The sequence below is a fragment of the Halichondria panicea genome, chromosome 14 (assembly GCF_963675165.1).
Source record: "Halichondria panicea chromosome 14, odHalPani1.1, whole genome shotgun sequence".
In the NCBI taxonomy this organism is placed as follows: Eukaryota; Metazoa; Porifera; class Demospongiae; order Suberitida; family Halichondriidae; genus Halichondria; species Halichondria panicea.
Genome location: NC_087390.1, coordinates 4,694,685 through 4,722,674, shown reverse-complemented (window position 1 = coordinate 4,722,674; position 27,990 = coordinate 4,694,685). Strand labels below are relative to the sequence as shown.

Genomic DNA, 27,990 nt, shown 5'->3' with positions numbered 1-27,990 from the left:
CTCCAATCATTACTAGTTCTTGTCTGGAATTTCCTCGCCCGGCTTTAGAGACATCTCTTCACTTCGCTATAGGCAACCAAAACACATTCAATACGAAACCTTAATTACCAATAATCATTAATTTTACCATACTGTCTAGTGAATTTCTTAGTAAAGTGAGGCGTGCAGTGAAAATTAATCCGATGGCAAAAAATAATTATAATAATACATCTAGGTCAATTATAATTATACACCATGCAGTTAAAACAGTTTTACATCTTCCTCTTTTTTGATTTTGGTTCACCTCCATGTTTACTCCTTTTTCCGGATTCAATCTTAGTACCACTTTCCTGCAAAGGATTAGTTAACAATAAACAATATTCAGCAAGCATGAGAAAAGGGACGAATGCATTTTTCATTTAGTCACTATCAAACATATACCTCCCTATAGTGACGTAAAATTTCGTGGGGTGCAAAATTTCGCGTTTTTCAAGGGCAGAGCATACCAGGACCTTAAGAAAGAAGAAATTTGATTATGATTCTCTCACACGGCCATGGGCGCGCATGTGCATTGGAAATAAGGGGTGTGACCATGTGTCTGCAAGAGGTAAAGTTCACAAAATTAATGACTACTAAAAAATAGCTAAATAATAAAATAGCTAGCTGCTTTAATATAGCTCTTTTCCGACTCTTGTATAGCTAACAAAAATCTAGCGCTTTAGTGCAAAGCTAACTCATAGAAACTTTGTGTGAACAGGATGATGCTACAAAAGATTCTGAAGAGACTGCAACAACCTTCACTGTAGCCATAACTCGAGAAAGAAGCTTTACTTTGCAAATCCACAAATAAAATCCAGGAGAACGCGACTAGAAGCCAATAGAAGCTGTTAGTTTTGTCGCATTGCAACCGTTGAGCAGTTACCGCTGGAACATACACAGACACACACTCACCAACTTTGAGCCTGAGTCCATCATAGTACTCACAGTTGAACTTAAATCCACAAATCTGTGGGCAAAAAAATTAGATTATTATCAAGTGCTCACTATACAATAGCCTCCTTTGCTTACTTGCTGGACAACTCCGAGTCTTGAGAGAACAGAGATGATAGTGTGCGAGCAAGCATCATATCCGTGGCTGCATGGGCACAAAGTTTGGAAATAAATTGGTATAATGTATAGCAGGAAATTTTCGCAGGTGCAAACTTCAGAGCCGTCAGTTGTGGGTTCTAATATTCGCGTTTCGATGCCACCCACCAATAGTGAAATATGGTGTGTGGGAGTTTATCCCAGTTTTAATTTTCGCGTTGACTGGTCTGCCCTTGAAAAACGCGAACTTTTGCATCCCACGAAAATTTAAGTCTGAGAGAGTTGACAATATTGGTGAAGTTGCAAAAGCAAAGCTGGCTTGAGGCGTAATATTTTGTAGACAGAATGAATAAAGCTTGTTTTGATATAGCTATACCCTCTCCTCCATTATTACAGTTTATGTTTTGTGTATGCACATAATAATATTATAGCCTTAGCTGCACGGGATACCTTCCAGCACTTGAGTTGAGGGGAGAGCTTTGAGCAGCCGCTGCAGATGAGAGAGGGCACAACAGAGTACTGGAGACTGGGATGGACTGTCGGGAAATAAGAGCAAGAGTTAACAATCACATGAACATCAACAAAATGAGAAAATTAGAATTAGAGAAATTCTAGTAAATATATCGGTGATCTGTAACTGTACAGAAGATGGCATGCACAGTTTTATATAGATATACTATACCTACGAAGAGGATGAGCACCCACCCCGTATATCCTACGCTACCATGGTTACATACCCATCAGCTAGGTCTCGGAGTAACCCCGATAGCGGAGGATATATGGGTGCATATCCTCCTCGTAGGTGTGCACGATACATCTCCAGTTGTGTACCTTGTCTTTTGGTACTTTGTAATCTCCTCCAAGAACTGTGAGATGAGTTTCCCGTACTTGACAGGTCGTCCGCTAATCCAGCGCACACACACGGCGTCTATGAGGTCCGAAAGGGAGGGGGGCAGAGAGAGGAGGGCACCTGTCACATGATAAGTCGTTCTGGGGGATGGTGTGGTGTTGAGAAGTACTATAATTATATACTATAGACCATTACAGCCACCAAAACATGAAACTGTACTTACAATACGCTAAGACTTGACTTTAATCATGCATGAGGGGAATGAACTAAGGAATCGGCACTAAAGCTAATACACAATCAGATCAGTATTATAGGCTTACGATTCAGTTCTCAGAAACACCATTGCACTGGACATTGCCTCAGGGTGATCTGCAAATGACATCACATTACAAATGTAAACCTATATGTACGCCGTATACCACAAAAAATTAAGACCGTTATAATCACGTACGGTAAATTTCTACATGTATACACAGCTGCATGCGTATAATACGTATGTACAACCGCACAACCAAATCATACAGTGCTGAAAGTGGGTCCATGCAGACCTTGAGGGTTGAGGTCGGTGAGAGCTGGTATAACTGACTGGGGGTCCGGACCCTCGGCACAGACCAGCTGCCAAACACAGAATTGCTCAAACGAGTCCCACTTGGTGCTCACATCTGATGGGAAAACATTCAGCATTGAATTAAGCACTTAAAAAGAATATACAGCTTGATTTATTGGTATGGTGCACAATTGCTTGTATTATACTCTGCACATGTAAACTACACTGGCTCATTGATCCTCCTAGTTACAAGCTACAATGTATAGTATAGTAAGGATTCCGTATGAATCACCAACCGATCATTTTCTTGATGGAGCTGGTCTGTTTGCCGAATATTTGAAACTCTTTCATCGCCAGCTTATGCATGAGAGTTTGCAGCTACAGAGGACAACAAATCATGCAAACAAACATTCTACAAATAATTTACGCAAATAAAATGGCCTATAAGAGAGTAGACTACAATAATTATTATACATGTAGCAGTGCAATTTTCGAGGGCCTACTCTTTTCAGTAATTTTATGGAGTAGAAGGCGCCAGGCCCACCTTATACATTTGCGGTTAAAACATTCTCAAATAATTTACGCAAATAAAATGGCCTATAAGAGAGTAAACTATAATATTATACATGCAGCAGTGCAATTTTCGAGGGCCTACTCTTTAGGAGTAGAAGGCGCCAGGCCCACCTTATATATTTGTGGTTAAAGCTCAGTGTGAAAATTTGGTCCCACGAAAATTACCTGTTACACGATTATTCCCCCCTCTACCTGTGCTGGGTCAATGTTGGCCACTGCAGTATTGAGCATCTCGTGGTTAGTGGAAAGGTCTCTAAAGAACTGCTTGTAGACTAGAGGCAGGAGACGGTAGAACAAGGCGGAGTCGGCCTCTACACACTCCTGTATATTGGCACACATGCAGTATTTAGCGGGTGCAATATAAAAATGTCAACACAATTACAAAGTGTGCTCTTGTTTAAGCGGTAGCTGTTAACATAATTAACACTGAACTGAGATACACAATCAAAAAGATATACAACTTTGTGTTGCCATCAAAATCATGCATGCATACCCAGTGAACAGAACCAGAGAATTATAGAGAGTAAACTATACCTTCATGTCCTTCACAAGCACGGCCACAAAGTTGTTCTTGTTAATTCTAGTGGCTAGCTCTTTGTAAGGTGAGAGATGATGAGGTTTAGTATCGGCAAGGTAGGTGATGAATTGGTAGCCGAGCACAGAGTGTTGGGAGCGGAGGTGTGCAGCTAGTGATACGAGGGAGGGTGTGGGAGGAGTGGACGCAAGGTGCCTGTGTGCGTGTGCGTGTGCGTGTGTGGTGTGTGTGTGTGTGTGTGTGTGCGCGGAGGGAGACTCAGTAACTTCAAATTACACACCTAACATTTATAAGCATAATTATTATAATATAAGCATATATAACTATAGCTATACAGATTCACATCAATCTCATGCCACTAGCACAAACTAATGAAAAGCTTCCTCGAAGTTAACAATCAATTTAAAGAGCATATTATAGGTACATGTACGTATTACAGTGGAACCTCCCATAACGGACCCTCCCGCTAGAGGACAACCTCTCTATAAAGGACACTATAGCTACATGTTAGCACAGATTGAAATCACTATCTAAGTACACAGAGGCAACCTCCCACAAGCGGACCTTCTTGATTCGATCCAAACAGAGGAAAAGCTTCCCCAAACTGATCAACTCAAAGCTGCCTCTTATAACGGACAAACAGGAAACCACACCCATATGTTATGTGCAATACGATAGAGGTCATTTGTAATGTTATTGCTAATCATACTGCCATTACTGGCATACTGCAAAGAATGCTTCATAACTTTGATTTCAGCAATTATTCACGGGTAACGGGTATGGTTGTTGCGGGAAATTATTGGTCCAAGAAATTCCTGGACCAAGTTCTACATTCAATTAGCTACATTGGAACTTGACCAGGTGTTCTTTCAGACAACGAACGGCCTAATCTCGAGGCTATGAACCTCCCACCAGATGACGAAAACCTCCGAAAAAAGGACAAAAGCTTTACTCGCAAAGCGTTCTTTATTTGGAGGTTCCACTGTATACTAGTATATGCAGTTGCCTCACCTGAACAGACAGGTAGTCATGGCGTCCTGGTGGGGGGTCTCCTCTGCAGGGGAGAGCAGGTCGGCCAGTGGGGGGGCTACCGATAATAACAGTTCATCCTCAACAATATTATCCTGTATAGAACAGAGAACCATTCATTATATCGGTTTAGCTAGTAACGTAGGTTACTTAATAAATTTGAATCTACCAATCTCCACCTATCCATGAACGTGAACATGTAAGTTTCACTACAGGACTTTCTCACGCAAATAACAGACTTTCTAAAACCAATGAACAACTAAATAAGAGCCCATTACAATCATAGTTAGTTGTAAGATTTAGGCCTCCACGCAATAAACAGCCAGAGGCTTGTATTACTTTAGCTCAACTGTACCGTGAAGATCTATCCTGGTGTGGTGCTTACCTCGTGACATGCAGTGTTTAGCAGTGACAGCAACTCCTCCAGTGCAGCTGTTTGACTTGTCCCTTCACTGCATGGGTGCATACATTTAGTTATCTGAAATTCCGCCCTTAATTTTATTTAGCCAGCACACAATTGAGTGTTAAAATTTTTTTTGCCCCCCACAGAAATAATTTACAACGAATGTTCTACCCACCTATTGTACCATCACTCACCTGAGTTCTCTCATAGCCAACAGCTTGTCTTTAATGGGCAGGGGGATTCCTTCCAGTGACCCCCAGGGGCCCATTGATGAGGACCTCCCACTGCTACGCTCCTCCATCATCTGGGGGGTCAGAGACACAAATCCCAGACTACCCCCCTCACCCTCATCTTCTTGGTCTGGATGTTGGTGGAGGAGGGTGTGATACACAAATGAATACTGTGTAACTGTACAATTGGCAAACCATACATGTACGTAGAGGACACTATCTCATACCCTCTCACCCTCACCCGAGAATGCTCCGGTGATCTCTGCGTCCTCTCCCCCCAGCTCCTCCTCACTTGCAATAATCACCAGAGGGGGGCGGTCTACACTCTCCACAGGCCCACTCATTTCGTGTGATGCTAGACGAGGTGGGGGAGGTGGAGGAGAGTCGGAGGTGCTAGTTACGATGGCCTCAATCGCTGTCTCAGCTGGATGAGAAAATGCATACTCTCTTGACATGTATAATACGTATGCGTATACAGTACATGTACAATGAACATGTACTAGAATTGGACAGAGTATCTCCATGCAAGCAAAGCAACTGCCACAAAGAACGTACTCTATAGAGAGAGCACTATTATACACACTGTCTCACCTTCTTGATGACACAGCTCCGGGAATGTCTCCCTCACTAACGCCCTCAGGTTGTCGTCAAGACGTGAACTCTCAAACAGAGGGTCCAATGACCTGGAGATTGAGAGGGTACAAAGTTCATATCAGCACTGCTATAATTATGCAAATTATATATAGAGCTTTGTACTCATGAATTTACATCTACAGCTAGTAGTACACGTCCGGAAAGATGGCATACCTAAACATACCACATGCATGCAACGTACAATCAGTACAAGCTTACAGTAACACTCCTTTCTGAAGGATATCTCTGAAGGCATTTTTGATGCCCTCACTGACCACCTCAGTCAGATCAGGATGGTAGTGAGAAGCTTGCTGCAAAGTTAATGAATGTATAATTATATGCAATTCAGCAAAAACAACATTGCTTACAGTACACACATTTACCTACGAATAATTATGCATTTTTGTTTTTTTGACATTTCCCCTGAGGGGAGGGCCACCACTGGCTGTAGTGCAAAACCAGGGCAACCCGTAGGACAGGTGAAGCAAGCTTCAGACCATGTCCCAGTGCTCAAAAATTGAAGTAAAAGCGTGGGGCAATAGCCCCGTCGAAGCTTTTACACTTTGAAGAACAGTTATTTCTACTTGATCTTAGCCAAAAGGCCAGAAGCGATACTCCAATGTCTGACTGCAGCCTTTTTATACTGTGACTACATCGTATTTGTTTGTGGTATATGTGTTAATTGTGTAGTGAGGAATTTAGCAACATTCTCAAAGGCATGCGCATGGAGAAACACCAAAAAAGTAGCATTTGAGAATTAAAGCATTGGGTGGGTGGGTAATCATTTCATCACAGTTAATCAATCAATTATGCATGTAATGTTGACAGTTCAAACTGTGCAGCATGCATGGGGGGCTAATTCATTCATAGTAGAACCACTCTCTGGCACTGACAAAGAGATCTGTTGTAAGCTTGTGGGCATTAATTTATGTGTGTGTGTGTGTGTTTGACGCACCCTACAGATGAAATCTAGAAGGGTGGCGGTGAGTTGGGGGTGGGACCGTAGGGAATGGTGCATCAGCAGGATTGCCGGTTCTATATATGGGATAAAAGCAGCCCACCTTACAAAAGTATGCCAAACCATAATATTATGCCCAAACAAGTGGTAAAGGCACAGAAGGAAAGGTGCACCAAATTATAGCCTGCATTGCAACGAAAAAGATGCATACCACTACTAGTTTGGATAGAAAATGATTAGGCTTAATTTAGTCTACACACACGCACGCATAAACCAGAATTAAAGGTTGAATCTTACCAATATTCATGATATTGTCAGAGTCGAGTTGGTAGGCCAGCCAGTCAAAGAACAGAGAGAGTTTGGAGTAGCCGAACAGCACATGGTCAGACTGTACCGTCACAAAGAAAGAATAAAAAGTGCTCTGTATATACACGTACACTTCAAGTCTCAAAGTTTTTGTTAGTGCTTAAAAATTAGAACCTATACGAGTCACCTGTGCTAGAGATAGTAGCCAGCCAACCACGGCCCATCGAGGCACCACGTCCGAGGCTAGAATCTCATTGGTTGGATGAATCACACAGCAAATGAAGCGTATCAATTCCGGAATGAGGTAGAGTGACTCGGGAGTGGACAGATACTGGAATGGAAGAACCGAGTGATATGCAGGTATACCACATATTGCGCATGCACAATAATAATATTAGCCACAAACACATGCATCTCTCGATCACCTTCTTCTGAAACCACTCCTGGTATTTGGTGTGCTGGCCAAACTTCACCTGAATCCATGGAAAAGGAGTTCTTCAATTAATACTTATGCATTATGGCTATACACACATGCTAGGAACACACACGTATATATGTAAGAGTTACTGAATCACTTATAATTGTTTTAAAACTCGATTCTTTGACTCTCAGAGCAATGAGTTGGGCATGATGTAATCATATTATTAGTAACCTTTGAATGCTGAGTTAAGTGTTCAAGCCATCTTATCAAGGAAAGATCAAGAATGTGGAGACATACTAAAAAGACCAAACCTTGGAAAGTAAAAAGTTGAGCTTGATCTCAGCATCTACCAAGATTCTTCCGGCTACGAACCGTCGTGATGTTCTCCGTGACAACAACACCTTAAGACCTGCACTCAGAGGTATATGCACACAATAGAACATTCTAGTGTGTGTTAGGGGTGTGATCAGTGTCTGTATGTACCTGTAAACTGCGGATTTATTTTCTGCGGGTTCAAGATGAGGTCCTTCCACAGCTCTGTGATCTCGGGTACTCTACCCATGGAAATAATGATCTCATGTCATAATTATAATGCATGAGCCACTATAGTTGAATGTGTGTGGTATACATTCATGTACGGACATCCTGTTAGTGGTATACTGCACCTTGCTAGCATTTGCAGTAGTCTGACCAGGTCCCTGCCAATAGTGAGGCACTCGTCAAACTGTGTGTTGGTGGTGGTTAGGTATATAATGGGTACATTGTATATGTGGATCATGTGTGACCAAGCTTAAATGACTCTGCTGCAATGCCATGCACACAACTATGGCATCACAACGAATTATTGGCACAAACAATTGAAGCCATTGCTAACAAATTAAGAGCCCTCCCCCACACACCAGAAACAATTACACCCATTACATATACCATCCCTACTTTATTGGCACAAACAATTGAAGCCACCAAATTGAGAGCCCTTCCCCCTCACACACCATAAACCACTATCATACTACTCCCAACAAACCAAAATGACCCCCACCCACACACCCTGGTTCTGATGAGGTCAATACCATGCACACAACTATGGCATCACAAGGGATTATTGGCACAAACAATTGAAGCCATTGCTAACAAATTGAGAGCCCTCCCCCACACACCAGAAACAATTACACCCATTACATATACCATCCCTACTTTATTGGCACAAACAATCAAATTGAGAGCCCTTCCCCACACACCCTAAACCACTATCACACTACTCCCAACACCCCAAAATGACCCCCACCCACACACCCTGGTTCTGATGAGGTCAGTGGTCATGTGTGCAGCCTGCTCCCTGAGTCCAGACAGAGAGGACGATGTGAGACAGGGCAGCAGCGAGAGGTAGGTGTACACCACACTACCAGCCAGGCCGGGCTGATCAAACAACCACTCTCTGCAGATTTAACAAATCAAAAGCAAATAACCTCTTAATGAAAAATTGTACAGTTATACTTTTGGAAAGACAGTGAGGGACTGAAGCCTTTTATAGGTTATATAGGGAGATACGAAGCAGGATTGAAAAATAATGACGTGCTCAACTGAAAGTCTTGCAAAATGAATTTTTTCCAAGACAAATCTAATCACACTTTTTCCCTACTTGTTATCCAGCACTAAGTGCATGACATTCTCCGCCAAGAGTACCGCAGAGGAAGAGGTGGAGCCAGCTATAGCGATGGTGTGTGTGTGTGGTAGTGAAGGTTCATGTAATACCATTATAATAATAAGCTATATTTTACAAGCATTAATCTGTTGCCCAACTTTATATGCATGCACAGAGACGTAGACATAGCTGCTGCAGTGCATGGTGGGTTGCACAATTATATTCTTACCTCAGGAAAACACAATTAAAGCTGTCTTGACAAAGAATATACAGGACAGTAGTATAGGACAAGAGTATATAATTTGGGCATGCATGTATGTGCCTATTTATGATGTTGATCATGCATGCAGTATCCACAAACCATGCATGATCTTTCACTCTTGTGATTGCACAAATTACCTCATTTAATTATAGTCCCCGTCTACTAGTCTAGTATGCAGTAGCAAGTTCCCCTCTACAACATGCATGCATGAGCTCATCGTCCATGTTAGTGGAGAGCCACCACATGGCGTGACATGATAATTATGGTTGCACGTATTTACATGCATATCACATTCTTACACACCCGTGACATTTAAGGATAGCATGGGTGTATACTTACATAACACTCACTATACACCCTAAGTAGGTGGAATTTCCAGCTTCAGTTATGTAATTCACTCTTAACTATTATTGGCTACACGCATGCATGCAGTGACCATTTTATGTATCAGTCTGGTATAAAAATAATCCACTTTTATAGTTTTATCATAAACAAGAGACAGGTGTAAAATCCAAAAGCTTAGAGGGTGAAGAAATGGAATATACTGTGCGCCTACAACACAAATTGTAAGCTATAATGTGCTATGTGTGAGTCAGTTATTGAATTATAATTATTATTGTTGCAAGACTTACGTAATTGCTGAATTTTCAATTTTATCTTTATATAATTATAGGGTCCACATAATTATGTAGTAATAGTAATAACTACTATAACAAGAATTAATTTTTTCTCTCCAGAAATTGTGGTCAATGCAATTAAGACTAAATTGTGTTTAAGCAGGAATAGCCAACAAAAAGACTGGTCCAAAAAAGTGTACGCAAGCCAGTAATGTGGCAGATGACTTCCACACTCTGCAGGACAGTGTTGTTCTTGTCCCTGGTTACAATCTCAAGTTGTGAACACTACTACATTGTGCCGAGTAACTCTACTGATTTGTGCCAAGGTTATCAAAACAACACATGCTTCACTCTAGAGCAGCTCACTGACACAAACTTGTTTGTTGGAGTAGACAATCTCACTCTCACACTCTCACCTGGTCAGCACAAACTGGACAGAGTTCTTTCATTGGAGAATATGAACAATATTCGAATAACTGGTCAGCACAAACTTGATAGAGTTTTTTCATTGGAGAATATGAATATTCAAATAACAGGTCAGAATGATTTAGTGATTAGCTTTGTTGGGAGAAGTAGGATTGAGATATTGAACATTGGAAATTTGAAAATCGAAAATTTGAATTTGCTTCAGAAATCGATAAATGAGCCAATAATGTTCCAGCGTGGATTGAAAGTCTCTAATATCGATAATACTTTACTAGCCGATTGTCACATCACTGGTTTTGATCATCTTAAGAGCAATACATCAGGCATTTTTAACATCACACAAATACACAATTTAGAGATAAGGAGCGTCACATTCGACAGTAACACTGGCAGAGCACTCAATATACAGTCAGAAGTTGTTTGTATTGAAGACAGCCATTTCACCAACTCGCTAGGTGGAGCGATTACGGTGGAGTCAGGCAATGTTACTATTACCAGCACACAGTTTATAAACAATACTGCATTGGGTAGCCGAGCAACAGTCAATTCATATTATCTAGGTGTACTACCCAGACATGAAGGGGTAATATACATCCACTCAGGTGATGTCACTATCTCTAATACAAATTTCATTAACAATTTCGGTATAGCCATTCTCATTTTCACGGGAAATACATATTTATCAAACAGTGCGCTAGCAAATAACAGTGATATTCCTTACGATAGCATTGGTGGAGCAATCTTTTCTCAATCGGCTAATGTTATCGTATCACACAGTGAGCTAACAAACAACAATGCTCGTTATTGTGGTGGAGCAATCTATTCTAACAAGGGAGATATTATCGTATCACACAGTAAGCTAACAAACAACCGTGCTGGTATTTATGGTGGAGCAATCTATTCAAGGTCGGGTGATGTTATCGTATCACACAGTGAGCTAACAAACAACAATGCTGGTGGTTTTGATGGTGGAGCAATCTATTCTTACGAGAGTGATGTTATCGTATCACACAGTGAGCTAACAAACAACAATGCTCGTTTTAGTGGTGGAGCAATCATTTCTAACATGGGAGATGTTATCGTATCACACAGTGAGCTAACAAACAACCGTGCTGGTACTCATGGTGGAGCAATCTGTTCTTACGAGGGAGATGTTATCGTATCACACAGTAAGCTAACAAACAACAATTCTGGTCGTGTTGATGGAGCAATCTATTCTAGACAGGGAGGTGTGAATGTATCACATTGTAAGCTAACATACAATGCTGGTAGAAGTGGTGGTGGAGCAATCTATTCTTTCGAGGGAGATGTGAATGTATCACACAGTGAGCTAACAAACAACAATGCAAGACAACGAGGTGGAGCGTTAATGATGCGTTACCACACACTCTATGTCTTCAAGACAACAATGTTAGCAAACGTTGCTGCCAGTGGTGGTGCCATTTATTTTGAAGGAGACGTTCTTCACATCACCCAATCTTCATTCATGAACAACAGAGCCACTGACGGTGGAGCCATTCACGCAAGACGTTGTGACGCACACATTTTTACTACAGAACTATCTAACAACAGCGCTGTTTCTGATGGTGGAGCCATTTTTTTCGCTGGAACAAAAACTATGAATCTTTTAAGTTTGCAATTAGCTTACAACCGTGCCAGAACTGGTGGAGCAATCTTTAGTTCGGGATCGTTGAATATAACCGATACGAATCTGACAAGCAACAGAGCTGATTCGGATGGTGGAGCAATTGATATTACCGGTGGAGATACTTTTCTAATCAACTCAAACTTGGCAAGGAACAGTGCTTCCAGCGGTGGAGCCATTTATATGAAAAGTGCAAATGTCCACCTATCCAAGATTCTCTTAGCAAACAACCATGCGAGAATTGGCGGAGCGATTACTAGCTCTGGACATTCACTCAATATGATGTACACCATCTTGACCGACAACACTGCTGAATCTGATGGGGGAGCAATGGATATCAGTAAAGGATCGGGTGTTGTGCAATTTATGAACACCGATTTAACAAACAATAGTGCAAAGCATGGTGGAGCAATTTACATCAATACTGTTGTCAATTTAATTTACTGTCATACAAACATACATGATAATATAGCACAGTCCGAAGGTGGTGCGGTCTATATGGTAACCTCAAATATTTCTATGGAAAGTCATGGAATTCCCAGTGACATCAACTGTACTGAAGGCGTAGCAATCTTCAACAATAAAGCAAAGTCCGGAGGAGGAATACATATAAAGGACAGCATACTAAATGTGCAAGCCACACTGAATGTGGTATATAATACAGCACATGATGGTGGAATTTATGCGACTTCATTAAGCAAAATCTAATTTCTAGAAAGAGGAGAAGGAGTAATATCAAACCAATAAAGCCGATCGAAACGGTGCAGGAGTTTACGCAACGACTTCATCTATACGAATCTCATCTCCTCATCTCAAAATAAAGCAATGGTGCGTGGTGGTGGATTGTACCTAGAACATAACTCAAAGCTTATTTTTAAAGCGTGCTCAACACGTAACTGTACTAAAGCCAAGTTAGAATTATCACACAACAAAGCTGATTACGGGGGAGGAATATACGTAGATGATGACACCGCTAATAGTAATATTTGTGAATCTACAGAAATTATAAACAATCCTAGAAAAGTGTGCTTTATTCAGACCCATTACAAAAGATGGACCAACAAGAGTTCTAACTACATCAACACATTATTCACTAACAATACTGCAATGGAGTCAGGAAATGACCTCTACGGTGGTCTGCTGGACAGATGCATAGAACACCAATCATCTCCCGACATTTCGAGTGGTTTAAAATATTTTCAGGACACTGTATCATCAACAAGACAAAGGAACATGTCCATATCTTCTCGTCCAGTTCAAGTCAAATTTTGTGATCATAATGAAGAAACTCATTCGCTCACTGTATCCACAAGAAGAGGTCAAACTTTTGTAGTGAATGTTCAGGCCATTGACCAACTGGGAACACCAATACATGCAACTATACACAGTACAGTATCTAGCGGTCGCCTTGGTGAGAAACAGGCAGTTCGAGACATTGCTCAGAATTGAAGTACAATGTTCTCTCCAATGCCAGCTCAGTCCTAGTGGAACTCTATTCTGATGATGTGAGGGGACTAGTGAGTGACTACAACCATAGATATAAGAAGGGAGAGGGATGGGAAATGGAGCACGTGCGCACAATCACTTCTGTGTAATGCCAAAAGGTTGATCCGCGTTGCGGCTCTAGACACCCTGCCAACCCAGCGGGAAATGTTATTACTATCATTCACAGCTCCCCACTGGGACTCTTAGTACTGTGCTGAGCATCCACACCTACTGTGCATCATATAGAAGCGTTGTGTATCTCACCAAGAGCTTGGAAACTTTCAAAGGCAGTTTTTTGAGTGTTGTATTATCGTTTCGGCTCTATCTAGTGGCTTTGTGTACCTTCTACAAGGAGAGGCTGTGACTACAGTCCAAAATATTAATGATTCCCTCTTTCTTAAGTAGCTGGGCATTGTATGCAAGTAATCAAAGCCACTTGGCTTTAGGTTGGTAAGTAATGTTCATTTTTGTCTTAGTAAGCTGGTTTTTAAAAGCAGACTTTTTGTGTACCCATTTAGAAAGTTACATCAATGATTGAATGTAGGTAAATGTCTCTTTGTATTCATTGATAGTTGGTTCATCGTATCGGCACAGTAATTTACGACAGAACTTTGCTACATTTCTATAATTCTCTATCATGTCTGTGACTGTACTGGAATACTCAACGGTACAGACAGAGCCCCTCTCAAGAATTTGCCTGTCCAAGCTGCTTTTTACTGCTTGGAGGGTCTCACTAACTATTGCTGCTACCTTGTTGTGACGATCGTCAATGCCCTTTACATTGCGTTACCCATCCCTCTCCCTTCTTATATCTATGCTACAACACACTCCTCTGTCAAGCACTCTCTGGGGTCAACACTCTAACTGTCTAGGAACACTATAGCCTCTACTAGTACACTATTGGACACTCTGATTGCTGTCATTATTGCTCCTTGTTGTGGCTATCTGTGTGATGTAGTTTACAACTATTATTGCACAGTTGCAAGAATGAGAGGGGTGGGGCTCAGCTCAATCATTACATTATAGCTGCATCGCATACACATTCATAAAGATGTCTAAGATGATAGCTATAACCAACCTCCTGCTGCTGGGCGTACTGACAATGGTGGCTGGACAGGCTCCAGGAGATGAACAAGAATTCTGTACAGTATCTGTACCTGCCTTTGGACAGAACATTGTGGAGGACCCTCCTAATGGAAGGATTCTAATGGACTCCAGTCACTATAACAGGTTGCTCCTAGATCTACCAAACTCTAATCCAGTGTGGCAGGCAGTGGACCTTGATGATAACAACCCTGTTGGACTGCAATCATCTGTAAGTAATTAATGTTAGATATGCAAAGGAACTTGAACTCTTTTTGTTCTTTTTCAGTGGACAGAACAAGGAAGTAACTGTGTGTCTGCTGTCACTGTTTGCGGCTGGTCAGGTGGGGCCCAGAACAACTGGCTCTTCACACAGCACATCAACAGAACAGTGAATGGATATCCCCTACAGCAAGTCTCTGTACAGATCAAATACCAGCAGAACACTTGCCCTGATGAAGGCAGCACAAGATGCAGGAGAACATTTGACGTTTGGAAATATGAGACCTCTACAGTAAACCCAGTGGCTGCTATAGACACTGGTAATTATGCACTTATACGAACCTTGACAACTCAGGTCTCTGGAACTACCACAAAAACCACTGAACAGTTTGGATTCAATACCAATGAGACTGGGTTCTACCTCGCTATTCGAGATCTTGGCACTTGTATGCTCATATCTCGACTGATTGTCTTCTATAACACTTGTCCTAGTGAAATAGTCAACTTGGTGGTGCGCCCTGAGACAATAGCTCCAACAGTGGGGTCTGGCATACAACTCAACGTTAATGTCTCCTGCTTCGCTAACTCTAGCCCAGTAGGTGATGCTTTCTCACTCACGTGTTTGGAGAGTGGTAACTGGGTTGCTGTACCCTCCAGTAGGTGTGTCTGCAATACTGGGTTTGTTCCCACCATGAACGGAGAAAACTGTTTGTGTAAGTATGACTACATATTTCAGTTTGGGACACACCATTGTATATGCAATAACAGTTAGAATGCGATAGTACTACATCCAATAGCAAGTTTGGGTGTATGTTATGCAAGGGATGCATGGCCTGACTATCACATGGCATACTGAATTTATAGTTAGCTGTCATGATTCCTCCTGTTAATAGGATGGTTGAATGAATGTGACCCCCCCCCCACACACACACAGCTTGTTACCCTGGGTTCTATGCCAGTGTGGCTAATGGGGAGTGTCTAACATGCCCTAGCAACAGCAACAGCACAGCCTCAGGCCTGGCAGAGTGTCCCTTGTGGCTACTACAGAACACCACAAGAGGTGGACCTTCCCTGCACACGTGAGTGATGATATTTTGGGTAAACTATAATCGTTAGTGATAATCTAAACAAGGGCTGATCATGAATAACTGACCCATTGTGATTTTGCTTACTGTTTTTGCCTCATATTGCATAGTTGGGCTACTGTTGCATACACTGTGCATGCATGCTTATGTGAACAGCTGCTTGCATTGGGGAATGGATTACAAAGAGACGTTACTTATGCTATGTGTGCTATTGTACATCAATTTTATGCATCTATTGTTGTGTCATTCACTATGTCAAACCACACACACCCACGCAGTTCCCCCGTCCCCTCCACTCAACGTGAGGGTGGTGGATATGTCCAGTACCACACTAACACTAGCCTGGGAGGAGCCAGTGTCCACTGGTGGTAGGGGGAGGGATGAGCTACAATACAACCTCTGGTTTAGTGTTGCTGGGGAGACTAGCATCACACTATCTAGTACTGTCACCACCACCATGGGAGTGATTGGAGGTAAGCAGCTACTGTACAAGCCATGCACACAACTAGTCAATAATTCCGTCTATACAATAATTATCATCATGCAAGCATAATAGCATCCCCCCCCCCACACATGCACAGGACTAACTCCAGTTACTGTGTATACAGTGTTTGTAACATCAGAGACGAACATAACAGATCAGATCCCCGTGGAGGAGGTGTTCATTCTAGCCAGAGGAGATGCACTTGTTCAAACTACTGATGGGATTGCAAATGAACTGATAGTGGGAGTGACTGTATCTGTTGTGGCTGTAGTGATTGCTGCAATAGCTGTCATAAGTGTTGTCATCTGCATTGCCTGTGTGTATTACAAGAAGCGTGTGAGGAATATAGAGATTGAGCTCAAGGAAGTGCAGAAGGTGCAACCTAATCCCTCGTACAGAGGAGCCACTCAAGGAGCCACTCAACCTAATCCCTCGTACGGAGGAGCCACTCAACCTAATCCCTCGTACGGAGGAGCCACTCAACCTAATCCCTCGTATGGAGGAACTACTCAATCTAATCCCTCGTACAGACAAGCTACTCAACCAAATGATTCAAATTTGGATGGAGAATATGAATCAATTAGAGACTATGAAGTTGTTTATGACGTTATTGTTTGAGTTGAGTTTCTTTGTACTGTATAATTTTATAGCTGTAATTGGCCTCTTAGTTATGTGCATCCTCATCATGCCTTTTATAAAGCTGTCATGCATCATAATTTTTCTTGTATGCTCTCTTCGTTTATACATCCACTTAATTTCCACGTGATGAACAAAGGGGCGTAAATAATTTTTACATAAGCATACTTTCAGATGTGTCGCATGTGTGTGCGTTGTACTAAATTAATCTATTAAGTGTTGAGTCGATCACTGCAATGACTGCATGCATGAACGAGATAGGTAGGGCATCTGTTTTGCAATTGACCAATACTATTGGCATAGTAAGAGTGAACTCACTGTATAGTACCTACATGGCTGCATGCAATATCCTTTTCACCATAGTGTTAACCACATCAGGTGTCTTGTACCTGATGTCTAAGATGGCTCATAACTAAAGTGCTCACGCAGCCAGCCCGGGATGTTTTCTATTTTAACGCTAGGTTGATAATTTTTAATCAGGGCTGGTGCGAGACTAGCAATGGTTTTGCATGTTTTGCGTTCCCGTGACTGAGTGCACCAGTGCAGATGGTGCAGCAAATTGAATCGTATGGACAAGCCACTCAACCTAATCCATCATATGGACATACTAGATACTCACTACTCAATTACATCTTTATACGGTCCCGTGAGTGGATTCAATTCACTAGCAATAATTTTAAGTTCTCTGAGCAATAGTTATACGGTCGGTCCGTGAGTGGATTCAATTCACTAGCAATAGCTACTGAAGTGTACATAGCAATATCCCATCCCCCCTCCCCCCCCAATAATGTTCTAAGTGACCACTATTAATTTGTTTCATGGGCTGCAATATACAACTAGTGTTCAAGCTGGCGCTGTGCTAATGCCTCTCGCCATGTTTTTTGCTTTCGCTTAAAAGTATTAGAGTGTTATAATTATTAGTTTCTATAATGAATTTTATATTAAAGTTAGCTTATCTATATAAAGTCACTGAGAAGAAAAGACTTATTTACATGCATCTATTGTTGTTATTTATTGTATTATGTGGCTTACCAGGACCTCAAGAAAGAAGAAAATTGATTCTTCCAGGATCTGTAGTTCAGTGTATATAATATCTAAGAAAAAAAGACCTGAGTACATGCATATTGTTATCTATATTGTTATATGGTAGTGTTTTGTGGCTTACCAGGCCCTCAAGACAAAGATGATTCTGCCAGGAGGATCTGGATATGATCTGGATCTTGGATATTATTTTCTTACACATCATGGGGAAAGAGCGCGCATGCGCATTACATCCACAGGAATAATTAAAGGGTGTGTCCAAAGAGATCAATTTCACAAATGGCTACTGCTAGCTAGCTAGCTAGCTGTTTTAACAGATATTTTCTGAGTATTGTAGCTAACAAAAAGCTAGCGCTTTAGTGCAAGGCTAACTCATATGTTGAATAGAAAGTTTGTGCAGACAGATGATGCTATGAAAGATTCTGAAGAGACTGCAACAGCCTTCAATGTGAGTCAAACTAGCCATAACTCGAGAAATAGTTTGCTAATCCACGAATCAAAATCCAAGAGAACGTGGCTAGAAGCCTATAGAAGCTGTTAGCTTTCGTCGCATTGCAACCGTTGAGCAGTTACAGCTGGAACAGACACACAGACACACACACGTACACACAGACAGCTTTACCGTATCCCTCGTGCGGCTACGCCTCGAGGCATAACTATAGATACAGTGTAAATGGGTAAGAAATGTTTATTAACCCGAGGCGCGTGGGCGGCCACGGGTTATAGTAGTCTGTCTGTTTGTCTGTTTGTTTGTTTGTTTGTTTGTTTGTAACGAGTATATCTACTCACCTGGATGCCATAGCACTGCGTTTGCAGCATAGGTAGTCTTCACACAACAATATCTTGGTTTAAATAGTGGCAGATTTTGATGTTAAAGCTTCTTTGTCGAGTAAAAGCGAGCAAAAGCTAAGAAGCTTAAAATTGCCACGTGGCCTTGAGTCAAGGTACGGGATCACTTCAGCTGAAAATACTTAGTCAAGGCTTGATTATGTATTTTCAGCTGAAGTGATCCCGTACCAGGAACAATTGTCAAGAAAGTAGAATTGTGACTGGTTGTTGACTGACTTTGGATCCTATATGTACTCCAGCCTGGAAGGAGCCATACTTCTCTTAGTCTAGAAGACTCCCGGCTTCTTTGCTGTGATCCCAGTCCATAGTGCATGTCTCATGCATGTACGTTGTTAGTTTAGTTTTATTGCTCTTGAGTTGCTGTGCTCTGCTATTCATACATGCTACATGCACTGCATTATCACTCTTCTGGTTTCTTTATTATCACGTCAACAGCCGAGGGTTTGCACTTTAGTGCTCTAGTTGTTTTATTAGCATGATTATTATAGATGGAATAGATACAGACTACATCCAATGATTATTAGTGCACTCTTTACAGTTCATGCAGGAGTGTCATGATGTTTTGTGATACATAATTACCGTATTTACTTGATTAAACGCCCGGGCGTATATTTCAGATCAAAGTCTTTAGAGGGGGCGTTTAATCCAGGAGGGCGTTTATTGTTATGTCTCCTCCAAAACTCTTGCACAGCAGCAGTTATTGTGCTCTTCTTGGGCTGCTGTTTCAGCTTAAATCTATTTCTCAGCTTAAATTTAAGTCATAGGAGTGCCCTCTGTGTCGGTATCTCTCTCTCTCTGCCATCGATGCATCGTAAAAAAGTATTTTTATTCTATGCTACCACGCTTGCAACTGGTTCCACGTGCTATTTCAGCTCCACCCACAGTGCCACGCCCCATACATGGGCGATTATTCAAGATGGGCGTTTATTGACAAAGACAGAGCTTTTACCCAGGGCGTTTATTCAAGGAGAGCGTTTAATCAAGTAAATACGGTATTATTATACGATAATTATGATGTAAGCACAAGAAAGACAATACAGTATTAAATAGCAGTATACCTGCATGGGACATTCTGTTTCATTAATTTTTACTTAATTGGCAAATAGCTGTGCAATTTAAAGGAGGGAGCCATCAACTTGTCAATGCTGAAATTGCACTCTGTGGTAAATTGAGCTGTTCACACATGTTTAATAGCTATACAATTAATAATAATTATGGTTAAGAGTGCAATATGGGATTAATGGGATTAATAGCATGAGTAACAAGCATTGTCAAGAGTTGTAATTCCACGAGGCGTAGCCGAGTGCAATTAGTATCTTTGCCAGTGCTTGCTACTTGTGCTATTAATCCCATATTGCACTCCTAACCATACTAATCATAATGATGCGTGTTCAATAGAAATAATATCAGTGAGGAATAAAAGTCAATATAATATTATTATATGAAGTTGACTATAGTCAGAGTCAGAGTCAGAGTAGCCTCGATCCCAGGCCGCACTTCCCGCTAGGGAAGTGGGCCTGGTATCGACTGCTTGCGCATGCGCTAATATCCCCCCGGTATCTGGGGGCTTTGGGTAACATCGTTTATGCTCAGTAAAACTATGACATCACAACGAAAGGAAGTGGATTGAAGGAAGTAGATAGAAAGTTCGATTGAAGGTTTCTAGCCCATCGGATAGCATTCTCTGATAGCTACCCTTAGCCTGCTATGTTAACAAAAGACTCACAGCCTGCAACAGTGTGGATGACGATCGTCTGAAAGGAGTGACAGCTGATAAGAGCCTATATGGACAGGCCACGCCCATTTAACACTAACTTTGGTGAAAGTCTACTATACTACTGCTACTGATTCTATCAGAAGAAAATAGCAGTACAACAAACCTACACAGCTCTGTTTCTAGCTAGCTAGCTAATATAGCTCTGTGTATGACTTTTAGGATATTTTCTCTGATGTATCCAGTATTATAGGAATATTTACGGGGGAAAATCCAATAATTTGGCGCATGCGCAAGCAGTCGATAGCAGGCCTTCTTTCAAAGGCCGGTGAAGGAGGCTAGAGTCAGAGTAGACTACCATGGGTCTCTTTCTTCGTTTCTGTTCCTTCTCAGTGCCAATATTGACCGAACAATTGTAGAACTGGTAAGTCTTGGGCTGTACATGCAGAATACGAAAGGGCTTCTTGTTTTCTCTTAGAAACCTGTCTAAGCATGCTAGCATCGTTCTCAAGCTGCATGGTTCATAGCTCTCTCTATTCTCTTTCTTAAGAGTGCTAAAAAATAGCTGCAACACTCCATCTAGATTTTCTTTTTTAATTTTCTCGAGTGGAAGTGGAAACTTCTGGCTATACTCTCCATTCTTCAAAATAGTTCACCTAGGTGCTTGTTGTTCTTGCAGTATTGATTTTCCTCGTCTTATCCTTCAACCGTTGCAGCTCATTCACCTCAGTAGAGTTGGTTTGTCTTGTTTCTTCACAAAAAGAGTACAATTCGTCTGTCAGAAGGTCATTTAGAGCTGGCTGTCCTCTGCCGACCGTTGTTAAAGGCCCAGGCTCCTCTATTACACTCAATACATCTCTTGCAGCAGCTGGGAAACTGTCTTCTGCTTGCTCTCTGCTTAATATTGTTACACTCAGCCAGAGGCCTTTGACTACGCGCATGCGCATTACGGTTTTCATTATATCGCCGCGGTGTTTAATCGAAGCTAATTTCCTGAGGCACTTGACGACGTGCAATTGCAGCCCTGACAACTGGACCGGATGTAACTAATGATGTAATACGCTTTTAATAGCTGTAAGAATTGCAGTATAGTAATAGTATATCATATGATTATGATCTATAACACTCATTGATAGACCTTTGGGTAGCCAAGCCACGTCTTTGGTGAGCTTTAAACTAAAATTCAACTTTGACAATTCCCTTATATAAAACGTTTTTAAGAAGAGCCATCAACATAATTATTATCACTATCTACATGTATATACATGCATGTACCGTATAGCTGGTATATTTTGAGGGTATAAATTTTTGCAGAAATGCCTTTAGAAAGGTTTTTGCGGATTTAATTTCGTGGAATAGCAGCCTTTTTGCAGTATGCATGCATGCATGCGATATTAAATTTGTGGTTATAAATGTTTGCGGTACATGCTTAATCCGCGAACATTTATACCCTCGAAATATACCCGCTATACGGTAGATACATGTATACCTGGTAATTGTTTGAGGAGTGCAAATACAAGCTTCTCAGCTCCAGTCACTTTAGTCTCCACCATGGCACGAATTAGCCACAAAACCTGCACGAATTAAGGTAAAGTATATATAATTATACCTACACAGAATATCATTTACGTCACCACTAATTCATCTCATAAGTTATATGCACAATAGCTGTAGGATATATAGAGCATGCACAGATTTCAAGGTGATTTTCAAGCTTTTTCATTTGCCTGAGAAAATCCAGAATGGAGCAATGCTGGATGGTACTAAGACTCCGAAGCGACGGCAGAACGGAAGCTGCTGTCCAATTAGCTTTTGCCAAGAAGAGCTCGCAACTTCAGCAAGGTACATTGAATGCACAACATTTAGACCAAGGAAGCTCCTGAGCATCTGCAGGAGACGAAGCTAGTGCTGCTCAACTACCTCTTTGACGGCTGCAAAATAATGGGTGCATATATCATCCTTGTATAGGTGTGGTATATATACTACTGTATTACTAGAATGTTTTGCGAGCATCAAACATGCATTTGCGAACTTTGCGAGGGTTGATCAATTCGCAACAATAAAATCCGCAAAACCTAAATTATTACTAGTAAATAGACATGATCCTTTCCAGAACGCAATAGTTAGATCGCAAAGGGTCAAATTTCCTGCTGATTTGGCTCATTCGCAAAAGTTTTTCACCTGCAAAATATTCCAGTAATACGGTATACTTACGTACGTAGGTTGTTACCCGAGCGTGGGCGGCCACGGGTATAGTAGTCTGTTTTGTACGTTGCGGTGTGGTTCTTTAAATCTGCAGGCGAGTTTACCCATGTATATTTTACAGAAGAGTTACATGGATGCACCAGAAATATAGGCTATCGACAGATGTAGGCTATACTAACTATAGGTATACATTAGCCGTACAAAAGGGATGTGCTGTGCTGTACGTGTGGGACAAGTAACTCCATTTTGTGTTTGATTAATTAAAGTACTCAGAGCTAGTAATTTTAGGATCTATTAATGCCCACCTGGTGTACCAGATGACCTTTATCAACTCTTGGAAAACTGACTGGTTGGTAAATCTAATAAATCTACAGGAACAAGATTGTACAAGCAACCTAGTCTGGGGCCAGACCACTCTCTGACTGATGCCCTGCATGCATAGAGGAGTCTGATGTCCCTGATGAAGCAGCTGCAGGATTAGACTTGGACACAAGGCATCAAAATTAATATACCCAGCACTACACTACATGGTGGTCAAAGGTCAATAGAACGGTGATTGGCACATGGACATTAGCACTTGCCAAGAGGTCAAAGGTCAGTACATTGGCGCATGGCGCGACCTCCAGGGCCACCGTACTTGATACAGTTCTCTGGAATTATGACCTACAACTTGTCCATGCTGCAAAAAATACGTTTCCATGCTCAGCTAATTTTTTTTTTTAACAACTCATGATTATACATTTTGTATACCGTATTACTTGCGAGCATCAGGGTTAATCAATCCGTAAAATAAAATCGCAAAACCTAAATTAGTACTTTGCCAGGACGCAGTAGCTAGATCGCCTGTATACTGCATACAACATGAAAATTCTCATGTTATATGTATTTTATATCACGACAACCTTTATCAAATCTTTCCTCGTATAACACGGAAGGGACTGTCATTATACACGTTTGTTACCTTGACAAAATTTATGTAATAGGTTGCAATTATAAGCCTCGATACGAGGCCGTGGGTATTGGGTGGGTGTATTTTCTAGCTAAAGTCTTGCTGTTCGCAACAATACGCCAAGTTCCCTCTCATGCCTTAAGTTCTTGTACAAAGGGTGGGTGCATTTTACGTTGTAGTATGAATGCACTAGCTGTCAGACATGTACCTGGTTCCTTGTGTGGTCCTGTAGTTTCATCATCTTCTCCATAACGATCCTCTCAGTATGAGTGGTGACCAAACCTAGACTGTCACGTGACACCAACGTCAGGGTGTGGTAGCTCTGTGGGTAACGTAAACAAAAATGAGGGTGGTTACGGTACAATAATTATAGTTGAATTTATTTATTGACAAACAATTTTTATGACTAGAGTGACACAAGGTGTCATGGGGCGAGCGGAAGCGTTTGAGTTCACTGTGTTTAGCACTTTGTTCATGCATGTGATCAGTCACCAAACTATTTAGCTAGTGACTCTGACACCATAGCTGAGACTGGCTATGGATATATGGATTGGTCAAAATTTTTATTGTCATAACGATGTTAAGAAATGCAAAAGTTGTTTCAAAGTTGTTTGTAATGTTTATTGTGACCAAGCCGGCAAGGTTTGTCTTTACTGCAGGTGTGCCTGCATGTGGCCTCAAGAGTGTCTGTGTACAAGTGTCTTGCCTGTGGCCTCAAGAGTGTCTGTGTACAAGTGTCTTGCCTGTGGCCTCAACAGTTTGTGTCTTGTCTGAGCTTTAGTTACAAGGCTAACAAGTATGCTTATCATGTACTGTGACTTGGCAAGTAATATAAGCTGCTCTGACCTGTTATTATTAAATGTTGTAAGGGTACATGTGTGAGTGTCCATCTGAGGTATTCTGACCTGCCATAGTGTTTGGTCTCTGTGTTGTCCTGTTGAGCTAGCAGGTTCATTATCACAAAAAACAAGACAATGCTGAACACAAGTATACAAGGTATTTAGTGATTTACTGTGACTTAGCTATCCTTTATGAAAAATAGCGAGTAAGTTAGTACTGCGACCTCCAGTAGGCTTGCCTGTGTGATCTCAGGCTCAGAAGGTCCCCATCCCCTCTGACCTACTGTAGGCTTGCCTGTGGCATCAAGAGTGTCTGTGTCTTCTGAGCTGCTCTGACCTGCTGTAGGCTTGCCTGTGGCATTAAAAGTGTCTGTGTCTTGTCTGAGCTTCGTTGCTGAGTGTAGCTAGCTGTTGTGCCCACGCGCAGCAATTCATGTAAAAGTTGGTAAAGGGTCACGAGTACATAAAAAGGAATATCGTGCCGGTCCATGACAGACACAGACAAAATCTCAACGTCGCACACTAGGTCGCTTCGCTCGCCTCAATAAACCAGGCTTTTAAGTTCTAGCAATGTCCAGATACATTGTTGAGAGTGCTCAGATCTACTTTAACTTTCTAGACATAAAACATTCACCTTTGAGGCAGATGAAGGGTCAGTGAGGATTGCATAGAGAAGAGCCATCATTGTCTCTTCATGATCCTGGGCACTGCGGCTAACCTGTTGGGACCAAGAAAATACATAATACAGTAGACACTCGTTAATCCGGTCCAGAAGGGCAGATGGCAAGGTGGCTGGAACACCCTTGAGACAATGTAGTTTGGTCGCAATAACGAGCCGCGGCTAAATAGACAATTTTCCTCGAGGATAACAAATCTCTATTAAATTTTCATCCGCCAGATCATATACCCAAAACGTATAAAATTTAAAATCCTGGGGCAGCCAGAGTGGCCGCATTTCAGGGCGAGTTTTATGCAGTAATGATCAAGCTAGCAATGTGTGCCAAAATAAACGACCGTAATTCAGAGAGCCAGATTAGCAAGAGTCTTCATGTACCGTACTGACAATCCTCTAAAATAAATCAGTACACTGCTCCACTAACACATGCACTTAATTCCTAGTTATAATGTACTGATATTGTGCATAACGTACGGGTTACTCTTTAATTAATACTCATTGGGGTAACCTATATATACTCACCTTCTCGCTAAGATGGTTATAGATTTCGTTCTCTCTCAAGTGGCCTATGAGAGATGCAATCTCACTGTGGCATTTCTCGAAACGCTGTACAGGTATATACGTGTATATATATAATTATGGATACACTATTAACATAATAATAGCATGAAAATTGATGGTAGGCAATAAAGAATGTATTAATCTTCTCTTTATAATAAGAGCACTGGAGGGTATTAGCAGACACTTAGGCAAAATGTTGTCTTTTACACCACAAATGTATGCATGACATAGATTGCAAGAAAATAAGCATGAAAGATCACTTGTCTAACAGCAGCAAAATAGTGAAATTTAGTGTTTTCCTTTGGAAATGAGTACAGCCTGAAAAATAGTAGTTCTCAAGGCAATAAACGGAGAATAACGACCATTTACGGATTTTACTAGCACAACTCAGCCATAGATAATTATTTATGGCAATTATCTATGGCTCAACCAACTCTCAAGGCTATTCAGATATTAACTCTTCTATGTCATCTTTGGGCTCCAGAACACCATAGTAGAACATGCAGCTGGCTAGAAGCTGATGCCAATGGCAATAAACGGGTATACCAATAAACTACCATTTACGGATTTTACTAATAATTATAAAACGCCCTCTTTTTAAGCGAACTTCTACGAATGCTTAGAGCGACTGCTAGAGAAAACTAGAGCACTAAAGTGCAAACCCTTGGCTAGGCAGTAGCTGGTGACAGAAGAGCAGTGCATGTAGTGCTAGTGATGGTATGACTGAGCTGTCTAGCACAGCAACTCAGTCAGGAACAATAAAACTAAAACCAGACTGGAGGCATGCTGATATTTGAGAACAGAGTTTTAGTGGTACATATATTTACATATAGATATATGGTCTCATGATATGCACTGTGGACTAGGATCACAGTAAAGAAGCCTGGAGTCTCAGAGAAGTATGATCCCAGAGACAACATACCAGTCACAATTCTAGCTTTTTATTGTAGTGACCCTTTTCCATTGTTCCTGGTACGGGATCACTTCAGCTGTAAATACTTAGGGTACCTCGAATAAAGGCTGCGTGTAGCTAGCTAGCTGCCAACGTGCAAGTTCAAGCTTCTTAGCTTTTGCTCGCTTTTATACGACAATGAAGCTCTAACATAGAAATCTGCTACATTTAAAACTAATAACTTGTTCTCAGGTTGGTTAAGGCAGTTTCACAATTAATATTGGCCATAAATGAGAGTGCATTGCAGTCTATTCATTGTCATTGTATTCGGGATTCGTATTAGATATGTACAATGGATCAGGATAATAACACCGTTGCCATGGTTACTGCCTTGTTGCGTACATTAACTTGCTATTTACTTTAACTAAAGAACGCTGTCTTCAATAATCACTTTCATGGTTCAATCTTAGTATCTTACTACAGTGCAATAGAAACCAAGTGGATATTTAGAGGGCTGCTATCACGTATTTTGTACAGTAAGCATACAAATCAGAAATTTTCACGTTTTTGGGGCATTTTTTCAATAAAGTTGCTATAATCAGGAGCTCACCTTAACCTACCTGAGTTGTTTGGAGGCTATCCATGCTGTAAACGCAGTGCTATGGCATCCGGGTGAGTAGACTCACATGTCACACACAAACAGACGACTACTATACCCATGACCGCCCACGCGCACATCGGGAAATTTCCACTTGGTCTCCCATTATCTAAAATGATATGTACTGTAGCTATACGTTCATTCAGCTTTAACTGACTCTTATAGTTATCTCAGCCACCAAGGAGAAAATCGTAAACGTAAATCTGCCAGCTCAGCTCAGCCATAGATAATTATCTATGGCAATTATCTATGGCTCAGTCAACTCTAAAGGCTATTCAGATATTACCTCTTCTACATCATCTTTGGGCTCCAGAACACCATAGTGGAACAGCCGACTAGAAGCTGATGCCAATGTCTTGGTGCTCATTGTTCCATAGCTTCTCTCCAACTCCAGGTGCATCCAGAGTGGTGGGTGGGTCATAGTCGAGCGCCGCCGCCCTCCTTCCAGTACAGCTAGATCTAGTGCATG

General features: G+C 41.4%; 4 protein-coding genes and 1 non-coding gene across 8 annotated transcripts in view; 3 read left to right on the top strand and 2 right to left on the bottom strand.

Annotated features, from left to right (window-relative positions):
* LOC135347803 (uncharacterized) overlaps window positions 1-27,990 on the top strand; it is a gene marked incomplete in the record, with an annotated part of 825,189 nt that overhangs the window by 480,979 nt on the left and 316,220 nt on the right.
* LOC135347822 (integrator complex subunit 3-like) lies at window positions 132-27,968 on the bottom strand. 4 transcript variants are annotated; one of them, XM_064545905.1, is made up of 31 exons: window positions 27,808-27,933; window positions 27,484-27,630; window positions 25,933-26,016; window positions 25,369-25,452; window positions 24,104-24,217; window positions 22,231-22,315; window positions 9,190-9,256; window positions 8,844-8,985; window positions 8,216-8,274; window positions 8,034-8,104; window positions 7,862-7,959; window positions 7,555-7,602; window positions 7,317-7,460; window positions 7,121-7,211; window positions 6,821-6,900; window positions 6,085-6,176; window positions 5,824-5,915; window positions 5,474-5,656; window positions 5,197-5,362; window positions 4,985-5,051; window positions 4,582-4,694; window positions 3,570-3,765; window positions 3,228-3,356; window positions 2,759-2,840; window positions 2,464-2,577; window positions 2,236-2,284; window positions 1,897-2,055; window positions 1,516-1,601; window positions 1,048-1,114; window positions 931-985; window positions 132-329 (listed from the first exon to the last, which is right to left on the bottom strand). In XM_064545905.1, exons 2-31 carry the CDS (start codon window positions 27,505-27,507, stop codon window positions 252-254), a joined length of 2,919 nt encoding a protein of 972 aa, XP_064401975.1. In that variant the 5' UTR covers window positions 27,508-27,630; window positions 27,808-27,933; the 3' UTR covers window positions 132-251. The 4 variants fall into 4 exon arrangements, with proteins under 4 accessions (XP_064401975.1, XP_064401974.1, XP_064401976.1 ...); XM_064545904.1 differs by lacking the exon at window positions 27,484-27,630 and having other exon boundaries at window positions 27,808-27,968; XM_064545906.1 differs by lacking the exons at window positions 25,369-25,452; window positions 25,933-26,016; window positions 27,484-27,630; window positions 27,808-27,933 and adding an exon at window positions 24,742-24,983.
* LOC135348246 (U2 spliceosomal RNA) lies at window positions 6,291-6,478 on the bottom strand. Its single transcript, XR_010398701.1, has one exon. It is a non-coding gene; the product is annotated as a U2 spliceosomal RNA (small nuclear RNA).
* Window positions 10,283-12,883, top strand: LOC135347840 (probable outer membrane protein pmp20). Its single transcript, XM_064545933.1, has one exon. It carries the CDS (start codon window positions 10,283-10,285, stop codon window positions 12,848-12,850), a length of 2,568 nt encoding a protein of 855 aa, XP_064402003.1. The 3' UTR covers window positions 12,851-12,883.
* LOC135347929 (ephrin type-B receptor 3-like) lies at window positions 12,882-17,192 on the top strand. The gene is made up of 5 exons (XM_064546065.1): window positions 12,882-14,942; window positions 15,000-15,645; window positions 15,867-16,011; window positions 16,296-16,490; window positions 16,599-17,192. Exons 1-4 carry the CDS (start codon window positions 14,679-14,681, stop codon window positions 16,387-16,389), a joined length of 1,149 nt encoding a protein of 382 aa, XP_064402135.1. The 5' UTR covers window positions 12,882-14,678; the 3' UTR covers window positions 16,390-16,490; window positions 16,599-17,192.

Bases quoted from the DNA above. Each gene is read 5' to 3' on its own strand.
- LOC135347840 (XM_064545933.1), top strand. From the start codon at position 10,283: ATGTGGCAGATGACTTCCACACTCTGCAGGACAGTGTTGTTCTTGTCC.
- LOC135347929 (XM_064546065.1), top strand. From the start codon at position 14,679: ATGTCTAAGATGATAGCTATAACCAACCTCCTGCTGCTGGGCGTACTG. The intron at 14,943-14,999 runs GTAAGTAATTAA...GTTCTTTTTCAG, and splicing joins CTGTTGGACTGCAATCATCT to TGGACAGAACAAGGAAGTAA. The intron at 16,012-16,295 runs GTGAGTGATGAT...ACACCCACGCAG, and splicing joins GGTGGACCTTCCCTGCACAC to TTCCCCCGTCCCCTCCACTC.
- LOC135347822 (XM_064545904.1), bottom strand. From the start codon at position 27,942: ATGACCCACCCACCACTCTGGATGCACCTGGAGTTGGAGAGAAGCTAT. The intron at 7,212-7,316 runs GTGACTCGTATA...GTGACGGTACAG, and splicing joins GGCTACTATCTCTAGCACAG to TCTGACCATGTGCTGTTCGG. The intron at 1,115-1,515 runs GTATCCCGTGCA...GTGCCCATGCAG, and splicing joins CTCAACTCAAGTGCTGGAAG to CCACGGATATGATGCTTGCT.